The sequence below is a fragment of the Diadema antillarum genome, unplaced genomic scaffold (genome assembly GCF_040938485.1).
Source record: "Diadema antillarum isolate AM-2024a unplaced genomic scaffold, OU_Dant_1.0 seq00000604_RagTag, whole genome shotgun sequence".
In the NCBI taxonomy this organism is placed as follows: Eukaryota; Metazoa; Echinodermata; class Echinoidea; order Diadematoida; family Diadematidae; genus Diadema; species Diadema antillarum.
In genome coordinates this window covers 1,181,262-1,198,209 of record NW_027271532.1, presented here as the reverse complement: position 1 = coordinate 1,198,209, position 16,948 = coordinate 1,181,262, and the positions used below count along the sequence as shown (strand labels likewise).

Genomic DNA, 16,948 nt, shown 5'->3' with positions numbered 1-16,948 from the left:
GTGACTGGAGCTTAAAATGTGAAATTTGACTATGAACAATGTATAAGGAACATCAGGAGGAGCATCAAAAACTGTGGAAGAGTAAACTATGATGTACACTATATATAATCTAGAAGAAGTCAGCCTAAAATGTGACTGTCAAGTACAAGCAAGACAGCAACCAATAGGCAACATTTGACCCGTAAAAGATGGAACACTGGGGTAGCATCAGAATAAAATTAGGTAAAGTACATGTATGGTACTCCTTACAAATCTGAATGGAATCAACTGGAAAAAAAAAGGTGATTGCCAGAGAGGAAGCAAGACAAAAATCAAAATGTGATATTTGTCCCTGTAAAAAAAAAGAAGTGGATCCATAAGAGCATTACATTAAGTATAGACATATCCAAGATCTTTCCACTTGTACGATGTAGCTAATATCATGGTAGACCTTCATACCAAATTTGAACAAAATCTATTAAGAAATGTACATGTAGCCTATAGAGCACACACAAACCATCAAACAATATGACCTTTGACCCTATAACAGATGGAACACTGGGGGCAGCACATCAAAAATCTATAGGCTTGTAGATTATGCCATGATAAACCTCCATACCAAATTTAAACAAAATCTATTTACAAATGTGACCTCTAGAGTGCACACAAACTATGCACAAAAATATGGCATTTTACCCTATGATAGCTAGAACACTGTGGGCAGCATCACCCAAAGTTACAGGTGTGGAAATATTACCAATATGAACATCCACACAAAATTTCAAAGAATTCTGTCAAGGTTTGTGGCTGCTAGAGTACACACAAGAATGTGACGCAGTGGCGGCGGCGTAACGCTGTTGAATCAAAAGTATCCTCTGGCATACACGCCGGGGATAAGGCCGTGTAACACCTTTCCGAGCAAGCTACGCGGGCTTGTTGCAAGTAGGGATTTTCCAGCATGCAAGAGAATTTTCTGCGGGCGGACAAAAATCAGCAAGTTTCGCACAATGTGTCTTACCTGCTAGACGTGTGCTACTTAACTTCTACTTGCGTGTATTCCGTGTGACCTGCGTGAGAGCTTTGAAACCAATCCGTTATCTGTTACGAGCGACTTACGGGTACTGCGAAGTACCTGCGTTGGAGTTGCCTGTGAGGTGCTGCCAGTAAGGGTCTCCTACTGGTGTTCTGCTTGTACCTCTGCGGGCAAACCCCCGCGATTCACTTGGAACAAGTTTTGAGCATGCTCAAGGCCTTCTCTTACCGTATCAGGGGAAGTTTTGTGGGTTGACTTGTGGGGAAATGAATTTACTACCTGGAGCTCTCCGCACTTGGTCTGCACCTGACAGTACCTAGCGCGTATCTCGCCCGTAGTTGCCATGGGCCTGGCACGCAGGTCACACTGAATATCCGCAAGTAGAACTTAAGTAGAACACGTCCAGCAAGTAAGACACATGCAAAACTCGCACAAATCCTTGTCCGCCCTTAGAAATTGTCCAGTATGCTGGAAAATCCCTACACACAACAAGCCTGCGTAGCTTGCCGGAAAGGTGTGACAGGGCCTAAACATGGTTGCAGGTAAAAAGGAATGCATTTTCAACCCCTTCTGGTGCATACATCACAAAAGATTACTGCCGAAATGCACTAATTTTTTGAATTAGTGTATAATCTTTTGTGACATCATCACAATCCCGCTGATATTTGAGGAAAAAATAGGCGCAAAGAAGATCATGAATTCGGCCGTGTCGTACATCCTTCAAGAACGCATGTACAAAATGCAAAGAGATTATTGGGAGAAAAATAAAGAACGCATTTTCAACCTCTTCTGGTGCGTGCATAATAAAAGATGACAGCCGAAATAATTTATGAAGTCATTGCAATCCAGCTGAGCACCAAGAGCGTGAGATACACGATGTTTAGAAAAAACTAACCAACTCATTTGATACAATCTGATTTTGTTCATTATAATTTTATGCTTTAACTTACAAACAAAAATTCAATTCTTTTAGAGTGGTTCTATACACGAAGAAGAGATAGAGCCTGTGTACAAAGCATCACAAAATCATCAATTCAACTCTGCCGTGTACTTTCAAGAACGTATACACGAATGCGAAGATATTTTCGGAAAAAAAAATTAAAGACCGCATTTCAACCCCTCTTTTTTTCTTCTTCCTTTTTGTATCAATTTGCAAATAATTCCTTTTTATTCTTTCTCATGTAATGATCCATATAGGCTTTCTTGTTGAATATACGATGCAAATTAACAAAATAGTAATCTGTAAAATGTGCATTTTTTTGGGGGGGGGGTTGGTTAATAGTAGCCAACAGAAAACATGAAAATACATGTGCAAGTCTTTTAGTGATTTTTATTGTTGTTGACCAGTAAATTTTCTGTTTGGACCAGTAAATAGTAAAACTATGTATTTACTGGTCCAACAGAGACAGGTCAGACCGGTGGAAAAAATAGGTTAGTGTGCAGCCCTGACTATAACATTACAACAGTGTACATGACAAAGATACTAATTTGGGAAAAAATTTCCAGCCACTTACAAGAAATTAAATCAGTTTAAGATCCCAACCAACATACCTTCTTTGAGATTCTCCTCAACCCTTTTACTTCAAGCAATGAGTACCGTAGTTGCGCATTATGTCACAGCCACTGGTTATAACCAGAGGTCAGCTCATTGCTGAAATATAATCAATACAATCCAAGTGCCAAGCAATGTCTCACCTGCATATCCCAAGTTGTGATCAGTGTTTTACAATGTATAAAGCTCATTGATCTTTTGACCTTTGACCTTGTTGGACTTCACCAATACTCAAACTTGACCACATTTTTGGTGAAGTACCTGTGGTGTGAGTTTTGTGATCATAGCTCAAACCTGTGGAAAGTTATTGAGAGCACATCACAATACTGCAGGTACAGTGCTAATCACAGAATTTTCATTAACCTTAGAACTTTGAACTTGTTGGACTTCACCAACATTCAAATTTGACTAGCATCTTTAGGTGATGTATATTGTACCTGAGGTGTGAGTTTTGTGGTCATAGCTCAAAGCTGTGAATACTGTGACTACAGTGCTTATCAGGGAAAGTTTATTGACCATTGACCTTGTCAGACTTCACCCATATTCATAACCATCATTTTAGGTTTATGTACCTGTGGTATGAATTTGGGGCACAGCTCATACCTGTCAAAATTATTGAGAGTACACCACTATACTGTGAGTTTAGTGCTCATTAAGGAAAGTTCATTGATCATTTCACCTTTGACCTGTTTTGACTTCACCCAGATTCACACTTGACTGGCACTTTTAGGTTATGTAACTGCAGTATAAGTTTGGTGCTCACAGCTCATAAGCTATGAAAAGTTATTGTGAGTACACCAAATTCTTGATTCCACCGCCACAAGAAGACAACAACAACAGTGACAGAAAAGTGGTGCCTATGTCTTGCAAAAAGAATATGTACTGTTCATACCAAGTCAGCATCCAAGCCATACAGGCAATGTCGCGTGTTGGGATCATAACCCTTTGAGGCCTTTTCTGATCGAATGAAGTCCATGATCTTGTGTTCTCCTTCTCCCGGTGTCTAGAAATACAAAGAGCCGACAGTAAATTTGACTGAAACAAGACGTGAAACTAATCATTTTAAGACAACTTACGCTTGGGGTCATAAGATATCTGTTGTCCATGATCGACACATCGTAAAAGGGGACAGGTAGAAAATGAAGCAGTACTTAGTATGGTGTCATTAATTTAAAAGCAATCACACCCTTACATACGCAAACCTCAATTTTAACTCTCATTTCCACAAACAAGAAAGTGATGCTAGGATTGGAAGTTATATGAGATACGATCATGTAGTCGAGTTCTATTCTACCTATAAAATTTAGATACTTTTCAGCAAATTGTTTCTGTAATGCAAAACGAAGGGAAATCGTGTATGTGTGTGTGCATGTGGCGTAAGTGAATTTTACCAGCTTTATTTACCAAGAGATCTTCAATATGAACAAAATAAAACATGACAACAAAATGTTTTCAGGGTCATCTGTACTTTAACATTGGCCACTTCAAATATGAATTTTGACCCTTATTTGCATAACCATGATGGCTATTCAAATTCATGATGGCTATGTCTAATCTTGCTATCATTATGATCAGTTGGGCAAGCTCTACAAGCCTACAAAATTTTGCAAAGGTCAAGGCAATGCAACCTCCAATAACAAAACAAAGGGAAAATGCGTGCGGGGGCATTTACTTGACAATATGATTTCAACATGGATGAAAGTGGAGTTAGCTTAATTGCAAAAAAAAAAAAAGTAAAAGAAAAAGGATTATTTCCTGGATCCTGTCAGGGTTCGAACCTGCATATGTCCAAACCTACATCTATGGTGCCACAGACCAAGTTCTTAGCCATGCACCTATACGTCTCCCTGTTGAACATAAGCTAATATGAGAAACATTAATCCAGAATCATTTTGTCTGGATTCCATTTGCATTTTCCCTTTTAAGCTACAAATTGTCACCCTTAAACCATTGAGGATGGACTGATTTTGCTATAATACGCATTTCCCATAGACACCTGCCCACATATTCTCGGGACTCGCAATATTACTACACCTTATTGCCTCTGCTGCAACATCCTAAAATTTCAGAGGAAATGGAGCAAAATCAACTGAAATACAGCTTCCAGAACATTATCAAGTCAATGCATAATTCAAAAAAAAAAGAACAAAAAAATCACCTGCAACAGACGTGACACGTAAGCTCGACTCATTGTGATACTTTGCATTATGGCATCACAATCTTCAAGAAGATGATGTCATCAAATTGAAAAACAATGACATTGACTCAAAAGACAATTGTTCCAAGTACAACATACATGTTTCCGACTTCGCGAGAATATTTTGCAGAAATGACTGAGATATGCACAAATGAATGTCAGAAATATTGCATCAAGAAATTAACTTGTCACTCTCCTTTTCAAATGAACTCTCTTCATTTGTACACAAAATTCTAAGATCTCAATAGGCAATGGTCACAACTATTAATACACATAATATGTATCACACAGTTGCAAACCTCATGTCCTGACAGATAAACTCTGATTCCTTGCCACCTGCTGTCATGTGTGATCTTCATGTTGACAAAGTACTTCAGCTGCTCCTGCAACCTGACCATGAAATGCGTACCAGGTGTGATGCAGTTTGAGTCAAACCTCTTCTCATCTGGTAATGTTTCCCCCTTGCTGAGAGCCTCTTTCTCTCTCTGCTCTGCTTCATGTGCAGACCTATAACATGTTGACAAGTAAAACAGGGGAATCACATTATGAGAATCAGCTTATAATATCAAAAGGAACACCCTTGACTCAAAAAATTCCCTTACCATGCTGACCAACGGTAATGTATTCCTGTGATTACAAGGTGAAATTCAAATTAACTAGAACTATCACTGAAGGTGATTAGTAATACCCCTGCTCCAGCAGCTCAGACTATTATGAAAAAGAATTGAACCAAGGGTTTGGCGAATACAAACACACAAAGGAAAGGGCATTGTGCACAAATATACCTACAGATCTTCATACACACCAAATTCATAATAACTTTTTTTTTTTGTATACATGTTATTCTAATACTGCATTGAACTTGAATTAAGTCATGACTAAACAATGCTTCAGTTTGATTTTAAAAAAAAAGTGTGGTTACCATGGCATTACTTTTTTTTCTAATACTACACTTGGTGTCTTGCATATTTACACCTACACTGTATACATTAAACATACTAAATTTCATCTTAATTGCCAAAATGCTGTGGAATTAATACAATTCACAAGGTTTGGGTAAAATTGTGGTTACCACAGCAACACTTACTCTGGCAAATACAAGAATCAGGTCTCCACATTTATACATTAATGCCATTATGTCCACCAAATTTGATTTCAATTGCTTTACAATTGTGGAAGGAATTCACTCCACGAGATTTTCAAGAAAAATATGCAGTTACCATGGCAATGCCTTGTCGGGTTCAAACCAGAATGTCTTGCATAACTACACATATGGATCATTATACACACCAAATTTGTAATAAATTCCTTAAATACTGCAGAAGTAGTTCATTCCAAAAGGTTTGGGTAAAATTGTGGTTACCATGGCAACACTTTCTCCAACAAACACACAAAAAAACATGTCTTGCACATCTACACCTCAACGTCATCATGTACATGTATCCAAATTTTCATCTACAGTATTGTAAAACATGATACAGTATTCATCGCATAATCGGGACAGGTTGGGAGTAGCAAACACGGCCCCTTTAAGCGGGTGCCCGATTTCGCGATGAGCACTCACCATACACTAACGGCATACGACATGTACATGTAGTGCACACACACACACACACACACACACACACACACACACATGCATACTGACGTACTGTACATGTACATGAATACACAACCACGCTACCCCTCGGCGCGACCCTCTAGCTCATTCACAACTGAGGAAGATTGTGACGTACACACAGATCACAGTGTATTGAAAGTTGAAACACTCAGAGTGACGAGGAATTTGGACTTTGCCCTCAAAGTGTACGTGTATGACTGAAATTAAACAACAAACATAGCCTGAGCTGTAAGAGCGAGGCATGTTTTTTATTGGATGTGAGTAGGAATTGCACGCGAGCACATGGCTTTGCTTATGTAGGGGAGAAGAATGTTTGCGAAAGCATGTGTTTCGCAATGGCATGGATACTTATACTGTACACAGCACTTTCGTGGCTATGCATGTATCTGTACTGGATGGACGGAGGTCAAAACACACTGGTCAGTCCGAAGCTTGCTTTGTATTAAAGTTCGATGTAAACGACAACTGAAAGGAAATCTTTGAAATACACTGTATTGTTGCGGTATTTTGGTAGATTTTTTGTGTAAAATACCAACAAAATCAAAGATCGCTTGAAGACAAATTTTCCCTTTATCAGGGGTCCCCGCCCGATTATAGAATGAAAATAACATGCATTGTGTCATTTAAGCGAGGTTCCCGATTATCAGATGCCTGATTATGCGATGAATACTGTATATTCGCAGCATAAAAATTTCGCAAATTGGAGCCGACCGCCTTTCTCGCAGTATGAAATTTTTGTGACTCGCCACTGGCATCCAATGCATATTGTGTAGGCTACAACTTTTGCATGCATTTTAATTTTGCGAATACTGCCGCTCATGAAATTCACAAAATTAAAATGCACACGAAATTCCTCGTTTTACAGCAAACTGCTTCAAAATTGTAGGAGTTTAATTTGCAATGCAAAATTTGGGATGGACCGCCCAACCGACCACATGCTGATTACTGTGTATATATACCGCCTGTCTTAGCAGCCACCAGTCTATAGTCTAGCGGATATAGGGCACATATAGGGTGAATCATGCACATGAAATGGTAAAAGCACCATATTTGGTACACATGTATATGATGCCAATACAAGTCATTTCTGATATGGAAGCCACTCTGATTCTCCCTTTGGCGGCCATGGCGGCCATTTTTCAAAATGGCCGCCATGTGATATAGCAATGCTGTGTATTTTGGAAACTATAAGTCTGATTGTCGTGATTCTTGTACCAAAGTATAGGTTTTGAGGGTCAAGGATTCAAATAAAATGATTTTTGAGAGGATAAAACCATGGCAACCCTACTTATTGGTGGCCATTTTGAAAAAAATATGGCCACCATGCTAGATATAACATATCCTTAAAACGTATGGACAAAGGGTCATGACTCTGATACCAACTTATATGTATTTGGCGTCAAGGACTCTGATAAATTCAACTGCAGGTGAATATGAATCGTTTCATCCTACGTTTTGGCGGCCATTTTAATAAATATGGCTGCCATACAATGGATAATGAATATTGTATATCTTCGAACTCAATGAATATATAATCGAGATTCAAGTGTAAAAGTATAGATTTGGGGTGAAGGTTTTCAATATAATGATGTTTTAGCAAAGTGAATAGGTTCATCACACCCTTTGTTTTGGCGGCCATTTAATAAATATGGCCTCACTCCAGTTAAACATGGCTGCCGCTCTGCATTCTATTCATATATCTTTAAAACCAATGGATGCATCTTCGTGATTCTGGTACAAAAATATGTTTTTGAGGTTCAATTATTTAAATGGATACATCTTTTCGTGTATACAACCATCACATCCTATGTTTTGGCTGCCATTTTAAAATATGGCCGCAGCAGTATCTATACTATACTGTACGTCTTTGAAACTAATTGGGGTCAATGATTTTAAACAAGCATTTGTTGATGAATAGAACTAACACATTTCGTTTTCATGTCCATTTTGATAAATATGACTGCCGCACTACATAGAGTATGCACACACACACACACACACACACACACACACATTACATACAGTGTGGCCTAGAATTAACGGAAACGCGAGTTTTCACAAATATCTGCACATTTGCATTACTTTGATGCCAAAATGAATGACATAGAGTTGTAGAGAATTTATCTAGAAGAAGAATGACACCAAAATCATCCCATTTGGTTGAGTAGTTTTCATTCTACAGATGTTTTTTTAAAGATGGGTCGAGCGTAAATTTCTTAGCTCAATTCAACAAATTTCAGCATCGAACAAAAGCCACTTGGGAGACTAACAAAGAATTGAGGCCGCACATCACAATGTGAAATGCTTGAATAGGATAATTGTCGAAAATTGACCTTCAATTGTTGGGTAGTCTCCGTTGCTGAGCTTTGATAAAATAAAGTAAGAAATTAATGATTAACAAAAACATGTCTAGAAAGAAAAGTACTCAACCAAATTGGACAATTTCGTTTTGGTTTTGGAAATATATTCGTTTCCATTTTCTGAGGGGCCACCCTGTATGTATTATATATACACCCTCACTTGCCATCATTGTCCCATTGACAAGAATCGTTGTCGTTGCGGCGTTTAGTTCTTTACTATTCATTGATTGTTGTTGATTGACCATACCTCTATCACATTCACTATTCGAGTAGGTATTGACACTAAAGATAATTGTGTTGAATATCAAAGGTAGAATAAAATGGTGAGAATGGAATAGAAGACTTTCCCCCCAATTTTGGATGCATAGACAGGAGAGTGCAATTAGTGTACTGTCATAGTTTCCAGCCACAAAGACATGATTAGTATTGCAGTCTTATAAGACCTACTGATTTCTAAAGTTTGTTTTCAGTTCTTGTTCATTATTTCATAGTATGACCTTGTCAAAACTGTTACACAAAATTATAAGGAATCATATGAAGGAATCGAATTAGCTCTGACAATCCGAAACAATTATTGTTCCTGATCATCCATTGCTAAGCGGTGATGAAGGTGACGGGGGCAGATATATAGATGCAGGTGCGCTTTAGAGAACGTCTTCAGTATTTCTACTGGTGCCGGTAAGTAAGATCGATTTACTGAATATCTTATTCTGCAGTTTTATCTTCCAATAATTATGAACCTAAAAATGTGTATTTCTTTGAGGTTTTCCTTAAATTCATAAATTAGCATAATTTTTCTTGTAGTTTATATTTTGCGAGTAGACTCATGTAGAGCTGCAAATGACAATTAGATGTAAACCTATAAAGATGTATTGTATAATACCTACATGTATTATATCTGCCAGAGAGATGATGAACTACAACACCTTACCGCCTTAGGGGTTCCGCTCCGGATTTGGATAAGGTTTACTCCCTAGCCTTTGATTAACCAAAAAAACTGCCCGCAAGGAAGCCTGAGACTCGTGGAGGGCGGGGACGTCTTTCTACCCGTACAGGACCAGAAGGACCTGCCCACTGCCACTATTGACTTTATTGTTTGATGTATAAGATTCAGTGTAGTTATAAGTATCAGAACAGCCTGGTCAATCATGGATTTTATAGACAAACATATAGTGTGTTTATATTTGATGTAAGTGACCCAAGAAGTTTTAGAAGTTTTCTCACACTTAGTGTCATTTTTCCAAAGAAAATAGATGTACTAATCGGTTGGAAATTATGATTTTCATTCCATAGTCCAGGGACCAGAGAAATTGAGAGTCTATATTTCTAGAAAATATATAATATTGATTAATATGTACTTCAGACATGAAATTGTGAAGATCATGTTTTTCACGTACACTGTACACTCAGAAATCCTATAAAGGAAGTTGAGCATACTTTCCAAAATGCTTACAAAGTTAACTATGGCCAGATGTCCCACATTAGAATACTAACAAGGAAAAGTAGAAATTACGCACCGCGTAATATATGTCCCCGCCGGAAGTAGCATTTAGTAGCAAAATGTACAATATAGGTAAAAAGATGAAGGTCAAAGGTCAAAGAAGTCAAAGGTCAAAATTCTATGTAGAAGTTTTGAAGCCCTCACCTAGTGCCATCACATAAAGCAAACGGAATCGAAATCGGGTTAGAAATGGCGAAGGAGTAGCATTTTGTAGCCAATGTACAATACAGGTAAAAAAATCAAGGTCAAAGGTCAAACAAGTCAAAGGTCAAAATTCTGTGTAGAAGTTTTGAAGCCCTCACCTAGTGCCATCACTTAAAGCAAACGGAATTGAAATCGGGTTACAAATGGCAAAGGAGTAGCATTTTGTAGCAAAATGTACAATATAGGTCAAAAATCAAGGTCAAAGGTCAAAGAAGTCAAAGGTCAAAATTCTGTGTAGAAGTTTTGAAGCCCTCACCTAGTGCCATCACATAAAGCAAACGGAATCAAAATCGGGTTAGAAATGGCGAAGGAGTAGCATTTTGTAGGCAATGTACAATATAGGTCAAAAATCAAGGTCAAAGGTCAAAGAAGTCAAAGGTCAAAATTCTGTGTAGAAGTTTTGAAGCCCTCACCTAGTGCCATCACTTAAAGCAAACGGAATTGAAATCGGGTTACAAATGGCGAAGGAGTAGCATTTTGTAGCAAAATGTACAATATAGGTCAAAAATCAAGGTCAAAGGTCAAAGAAGTCAAAGGTCAAATTCTGTGTAGAAGTTTTGAAGCCCTCACCTAGTGCCATCATATAAAGCAAACGGAATCAAAATCGGGTTAGAAATGGCGAAGGAGTAGCATTTTGAAGCAAAATGTACAATATAGGTCAAAGGTCAAGGTCAAAGGTCACAATTGAAATTCTGTATACAAGTTTCAAAGCTCCCATGTAGTGCTATCATATAAAGCAAACAGAATCAAAATCGGGTTAGAAATGGCGAAGGAGTAGCATTTTGAACATTTTGATCACACACGGACGCACACACGGACGGACGGACGGACGGACGGACGGACACACACACGTACGGAGCCCGTTTCATAGTCCCCTGCTCGAACTCGTTCGGCGGGGACAAAAATGAGTGAACAAGTAATTGTTGACCCCTAAAACAAACATTTACACCAGAATCAATCCACAATGGGCGTCCCGCTTTTATAACACTCGTATGCTATTTATTAAATGGCCGCCAAAACAAAGGATGTGATGAACCTATTCACTTTGCTAAAACATCATTATATTGAAAACCTTCACCCAAAAATTATACTTTTACACTTGAATCGTGATTATATCTTTTGAGTTCGAAGATATACAATATTCATCATCTGTTGTATGGCAGCCATATTTATTAAAATGGCCGCCAAAACATAGGATGAAACAATCCATATTCACTTACAGTTGAATTTATCAGAATCCTTGACCCAAAAACATATAAGTTGGTACCAGAGTCATGACCCTTTGTCCATACGTTTTAAGGATATGTTATATCTAGCATGGTGGCCATATTTTTTTTTTCAAAATGGCCGTTAATAAGTAGGTTGCCATGGTTTTATCCTCTCAAAAAATATTTTATTTGAATCCTTGACCCTCAAAACCTATACTTTGGTACAAGAATCACGACAATCGGATTCAAAGTTTCCAAAATACACAGCATTGCTATATCACATGGCGGCCATTTTGAAAAATGGCCGCCATGGCCGCCAAAGGGAGAATCAGAGTGGCTTCCATATCAGAAATGACTTGTATTGGCATCATGTACATGTGTACCAAATATGGTGCTTTTACCATTGAGTGCATGATTTTTTCTATATCCGCTGGACTAATAGCGACCACCTGCTTATAGCAGCCACTTAAAAATTCCCTGTATGAAATTGCTTTATTATAGACCCATTTTTTCTTTATATTTCCTTTGTTTTAACAAAAAATAAAGAGGGCGCGCGCCCGGTACGCTTACCCCTTGATACGCCACTGCCCTACAGTTGTATTATTATTAAATTAAGTTAACTGAGTGCATCCCTGCATGGATATACTGTATACACAGAATGAAGGCCACAACTACAATCTTGAATAAGGGCACTTGGATCACTCTAGTTCTATCAGTAAGAGTAGCTCTCATTCTTATACATCATCATACCTAAATCTTCTTCCTCGTTGTTGATTCATCTTGGCTCTAGGTGCTACTCCATCAACAGCCATGAAAAAAACTTTGCGTGGCTTGATGATGCGGAACAGTACCTACAGAGAGAGAATCAATACAGAAACGTGTGAGGATTTGCAGAATGTTACTCAGTTCTCATTAAAGGGAAGATAAACCCCAAGAGCAATGTGGATTGAGTGAAAGCAGCAACATTAGTAGAACACATCAGTGAAAATTTGAAGAAAATTGGACAATCGATGCAAAAGTTATGAATTTTTAAAGTTTTGGTGTTGGAACCGCTGGATGAGGAGACTACTAGAGGTTATGACGTATGAGTGGACAACAATACCAAGAAAATATAGAGAAAATACTACAAAAATCCATTTTTCATGAAAATTACAAATTCCATCAACTTGATATTGACATATGTTAAGGGTAGCAATTATTCCCCCTGCTTTCTGAAAGCGGTTGGTCCATTGCTCTTTCATAATTCTAGAAAAGTGAATTTTTGTTGAATTTCCTTTATATTTTCTTTGTGGTGTTGTCCACTCATACGTCATATCCTCTAGTAGTCTCCTCATCCAGCTGTTCCAACACCAAAACTTTAAAAATTCATAACTTTTGCATCGATTGTCCGATTTTCCTCAAACTTTCACTGATGTGTTCTACTAATGTTGCTGCTTTCACTCAATTCACATTGCTCTTTGGGTTTACCTTCCCTTTAAACTTGTATCAGAAAACCAGATTGTACCTAGGCCAGTGATGTAAATCATGTACCATTTCCAAGTAATCATCTTTTCATTCACAGTGCTATTAAACTTCTGTAAACTTCTGGTAGCAGCATCATTTTATAAGGCTGCTTTGCTGCATACATGTACAGTACATGTAGTAGTGTCTTACTGGAGAAGTTTGATGGCACCATGAATAAGAAGATGATTACCTAGGACACTGGTACTTACATGTAGAATGGCAATACAAAAAGTAACATACTGGTATCACATCTATTTTATACTCTTTATGCAAAACATATGTATACCAAACATTATACCAACAAAGTTGGGGGTTGCTAGACTAACTTAAGTTGAGTTTAAATATCACAATGTTAATAGCAGACACATAATTTTTGGCCATCTTTGCCATATTCCCTATTTGACGCATGTGCAGATTTTATTTTTCAATGCACACATGTGCTGGTCTTTTGAAGTCAAATCTAAAATTTGGTGAATCTATTAAAAACAATCCTAAGAAGCCTACCCATGCAAAAATAAACCTCCCAAATATAGAATAGATGTACATGTAGCATACCCTGCACACTCAAAATATAATAATGCAAGGGTTTTTCTATATGCTGCAATGGCTTGAAATGTACCATTCATAACAGGGTGATTCTATTGACATAGACATTTTGATGCAAGCACAGTCAATGATACAGCAGTATGATGATCCATGACCTGAAGCACAGATACTGGGTAATTTGGATGATCAATGTGAGATGCTGACTTATGAAGATATTGATAGGCGTGTCTACAATGTGACTGCAAGATGATTACTCTGAAAATACAAACTAGATCTTCTCGTAACATAACAACACTAAAATTTTGATGCTGATCAGTCATTGTCTTTCAGAGGGAATGTCTAAATTTTGTACAGAAATAATAAAGGATTTTTTTCTTAAAAAGGTGATGTAATGCGTATAACTAGATAAACATATCATATATACACGTACAATTTTTATGCAAAACACAAAAGCCAAATTGTTACATGATTTGTGCAAACAAGGTACCTCTATGTAATGAAAGATGGCTTTGAACATCTGCTCTTCAGTCATTCGAAAGTGAACATCATCATCATTTGGATGAGTGCAGGTGTGAATGATGCCATTCATGTCAAGATACAAATTGTCAAATTCTGGAATCTGGAGGTGAAAAAAGGACAGAAAAATGAAGGTTAAGTATATACATGCAGGTCATATTCATGAAATATATTAACAACTCATTTGATTAATATCACTTTATCAAGTATGGAGAAAAAACATGAACTACACATACCATGAACTTGATGGCAAATTATATGATTTGCACTTGTGCAGCATTATGGTACCAGAGCTTGCCTCTTTTTCACTTTCAGCAACACACAATTTTTGCTACAAAAGTATGAGTGATCCAGCCTTCTCAATTTCATCTAGCTGTCTTTGTTTAGTCTTCTGCCTATGTGTGAAATCAAAGTCGCTTTCATCTTGGTCTCGATCTTCACCTCAGAGAAAGGCATTCTGGTGGCTTTGATTTATGATCAAAGTTGAAACTAATGTCAAATTAAAGTTTTCTTGTCTGCTTCGTAAAGACGACAGTTGTATTGATACATACATTGTACATAGTACTAATAGTAGCATACACTGTACACACAACATGGAAACACCATACATGTGATGACGTATGCACAAGTGCACACTTGCTAATTATTCCATTACGAAAATCGTGTCCAGACTTATAATTCGATTTTATACCACACAAAAATAAGACAACTTTTTGTAGACCGTGGTCTAGATCTGGAGGGATACATTTTAGAACTCTATATAAGTCTATTTTCCAAAAATCAGAGTAAATAATTTTCACAATTTTGCTAAATTCATAATTTTCAGGACTTTGTGAATTAAACTGGTGCTATTTTCGGCCGAAATCTTATCCTCTTGAGTATGGAATTCAGAGCCACGAAAAAAAAGTGTCCAGTGATATGATCCACTCACGTATTACGTTAGCTCTCTCTCTCCTCCAGGGGCCTGTTTCATAAAACTTGTTATCAGTGACAACTGTCACATTTCTATGACAAATTTGTTCTCAGCCAATCAGATGCAAGGATTTCAGTAGCTTGTCACATCAATGACAACTTGTCACTGATGACAAATTTCATGAAACAGGCCCCTGATGTAGAACGCATTCTACATATGCAGCAAGTTGCACAACTTCTAACGTTTAAATTTATAGTCCCCTAACCACATCAGCGTGGGGTGCTGTAGCTAGACTCTAGTAACAGTATGTGTTGGGGTCGCTGGTGGTGTGGTTAATATAGAAATTTCTAGACCTAGTCCCCATAGTATGAAAAAGCTCCCTACCACCCCCCCCCCCCCACACACACACACACACAATTAATGCCATCTCGCTTCATTCTCTTGATCGTTAATATTATGAGATGGTACGCGGTAGAATCTACTCTAACAGGTTAGTAATTACTCACTCCCATAGACCTAGTTTAGAACTTGGCATCTCTGTCGAAAGCATACTAGCAAAACATACACAGTCTTTCTCCACAATTAATGCATACCTTACCATAGTACATACAAACTACAATGTGTACACACACTGATACAGCGCCCACTGCACAACTTCACCTAGTCTTAAGTGTAACAAGGACAAATACCATCTGTAAACGAAAAACATACCTGATTTTCTTTAACAACTTCACTCAAGCATGGATATCGCTCACTCTGCCATCTGTAGAATTTGGGAACCCCCATTTTGGTGGCGTTGCTTCCTGTAACTGGTCCTGAATCAATCTCAAGAACTAGACATCTAGCTGGTGTTGAACATAACCCAGCTGAAACTTCTACCTTCGGTCCCCGCTGGTTTGGTTTAATTGATGCATGATGGTAGGTATATGTGTAGTAGATCTCGAGTGTACGATAATGCATTGAACATAAGTATGGCATGTCAACGTACATCCGTACGCCATCCGTACACGCAGACCAATGTATGGCAGGCTAACACTGCCACTATGGTTGGCTATTGCCGCCAACACTGCCACTATGGTTGGCTATTGCCGCCAAAACGCGTACCAACACCAAGCGCGTGCATGTCAGAATGTACGCATATGGAAGGCCATCGCCGCCAAAACGTGTGCCAAACCATACGCATACATGTCAGAACGTACGCATGCCTATTTCATAACGTACGCATGGTTCTGTCATAACATACGCATGGGACATTTGCTATTATTTTTCAACGAAATTCCTAACGTACGCATGCTTCTGTCATAACGTATGCGTGGTCTTGCCATTACATACGCATGGATTCGGAAAAAATGTCACACTCTCAGACAGAACCAAGTGTATGTAATGCATGAACGATGCGTACGTAATGACAGAGCCACGCGTACGTCATAAATAACGGAACCATGCGTACGTAATGACTCGACAATGCGTACGTGGTGCATCATATATTTTTCTGTAGCTGTTACGATCTCGCACAACCAATGAGAAAGCAATTATAAGTTAACATATCAGTTCGGTTTAGTCCAATTCAGACTCGGACTTTATTCTCTTGTCTGTATTGAACGTACTTCAAATGAAAAAGAGTATTCTTTTTATTCTTTTTTTTTGAAGAACAATAAGGTGCACAATCAGTACATTCATATAAGTAAAATTAAATATACAGTAGTCTGATGACAGAATGCAAAATTGTGTTGATTTTAACAATTCAGGATAGAGGAATAAACGGTGATCTAACTGGTTCATGGTAGAATGATTTTGGGGGATTGGAATGCAGAA

The 16,948-nt window shown here is 38.0% G+C and overlaps 1 protein-coding gene across 1 annotated transcript in view; it reads right to left on the bottom strand.

Annotated features, from left to right (window-relative positions):
* LOC139735877 (5'-3' exoribonuclease 1-like) overlaps positions 1 to 16,017 on the bottom strand; it is an 85,217-nt gene extending 69,200 nt beyond the window's left edge. The window contains exons 1-5 of the mRNA XM_071646628.1: positions 15,845 to 16,017; positions 14,192 to 14,323; positions 12,406 to 12,506; positions 5,061 to 5,268; positions 3,457 to 3,567 (exon numbers count right to left, since the gene is read on the bottom strand). Of these exons, the coding sequence (XP_071502729.1) occupies positions 3,457 to 3,567; positions 5,061 to 5,268; positions 12,406 to 12,506; positions 14,192 to 14,323; positions 15,845 to 15,919 (627 nt within the window). The 5' untranslated portion in view covers positions 15,920 to 16,017. The remainder of the gene's footprint in view (positions 1 to 3,456; positions 3,568 to 5,060; positions 5,269 to 12,405; positions 12,507 to 14,191; positions 14,324 to 15,844) is intronic.
* Between the last annotated feature and the right edge of the window lie 931 nt (positions 16,018 to 16,948).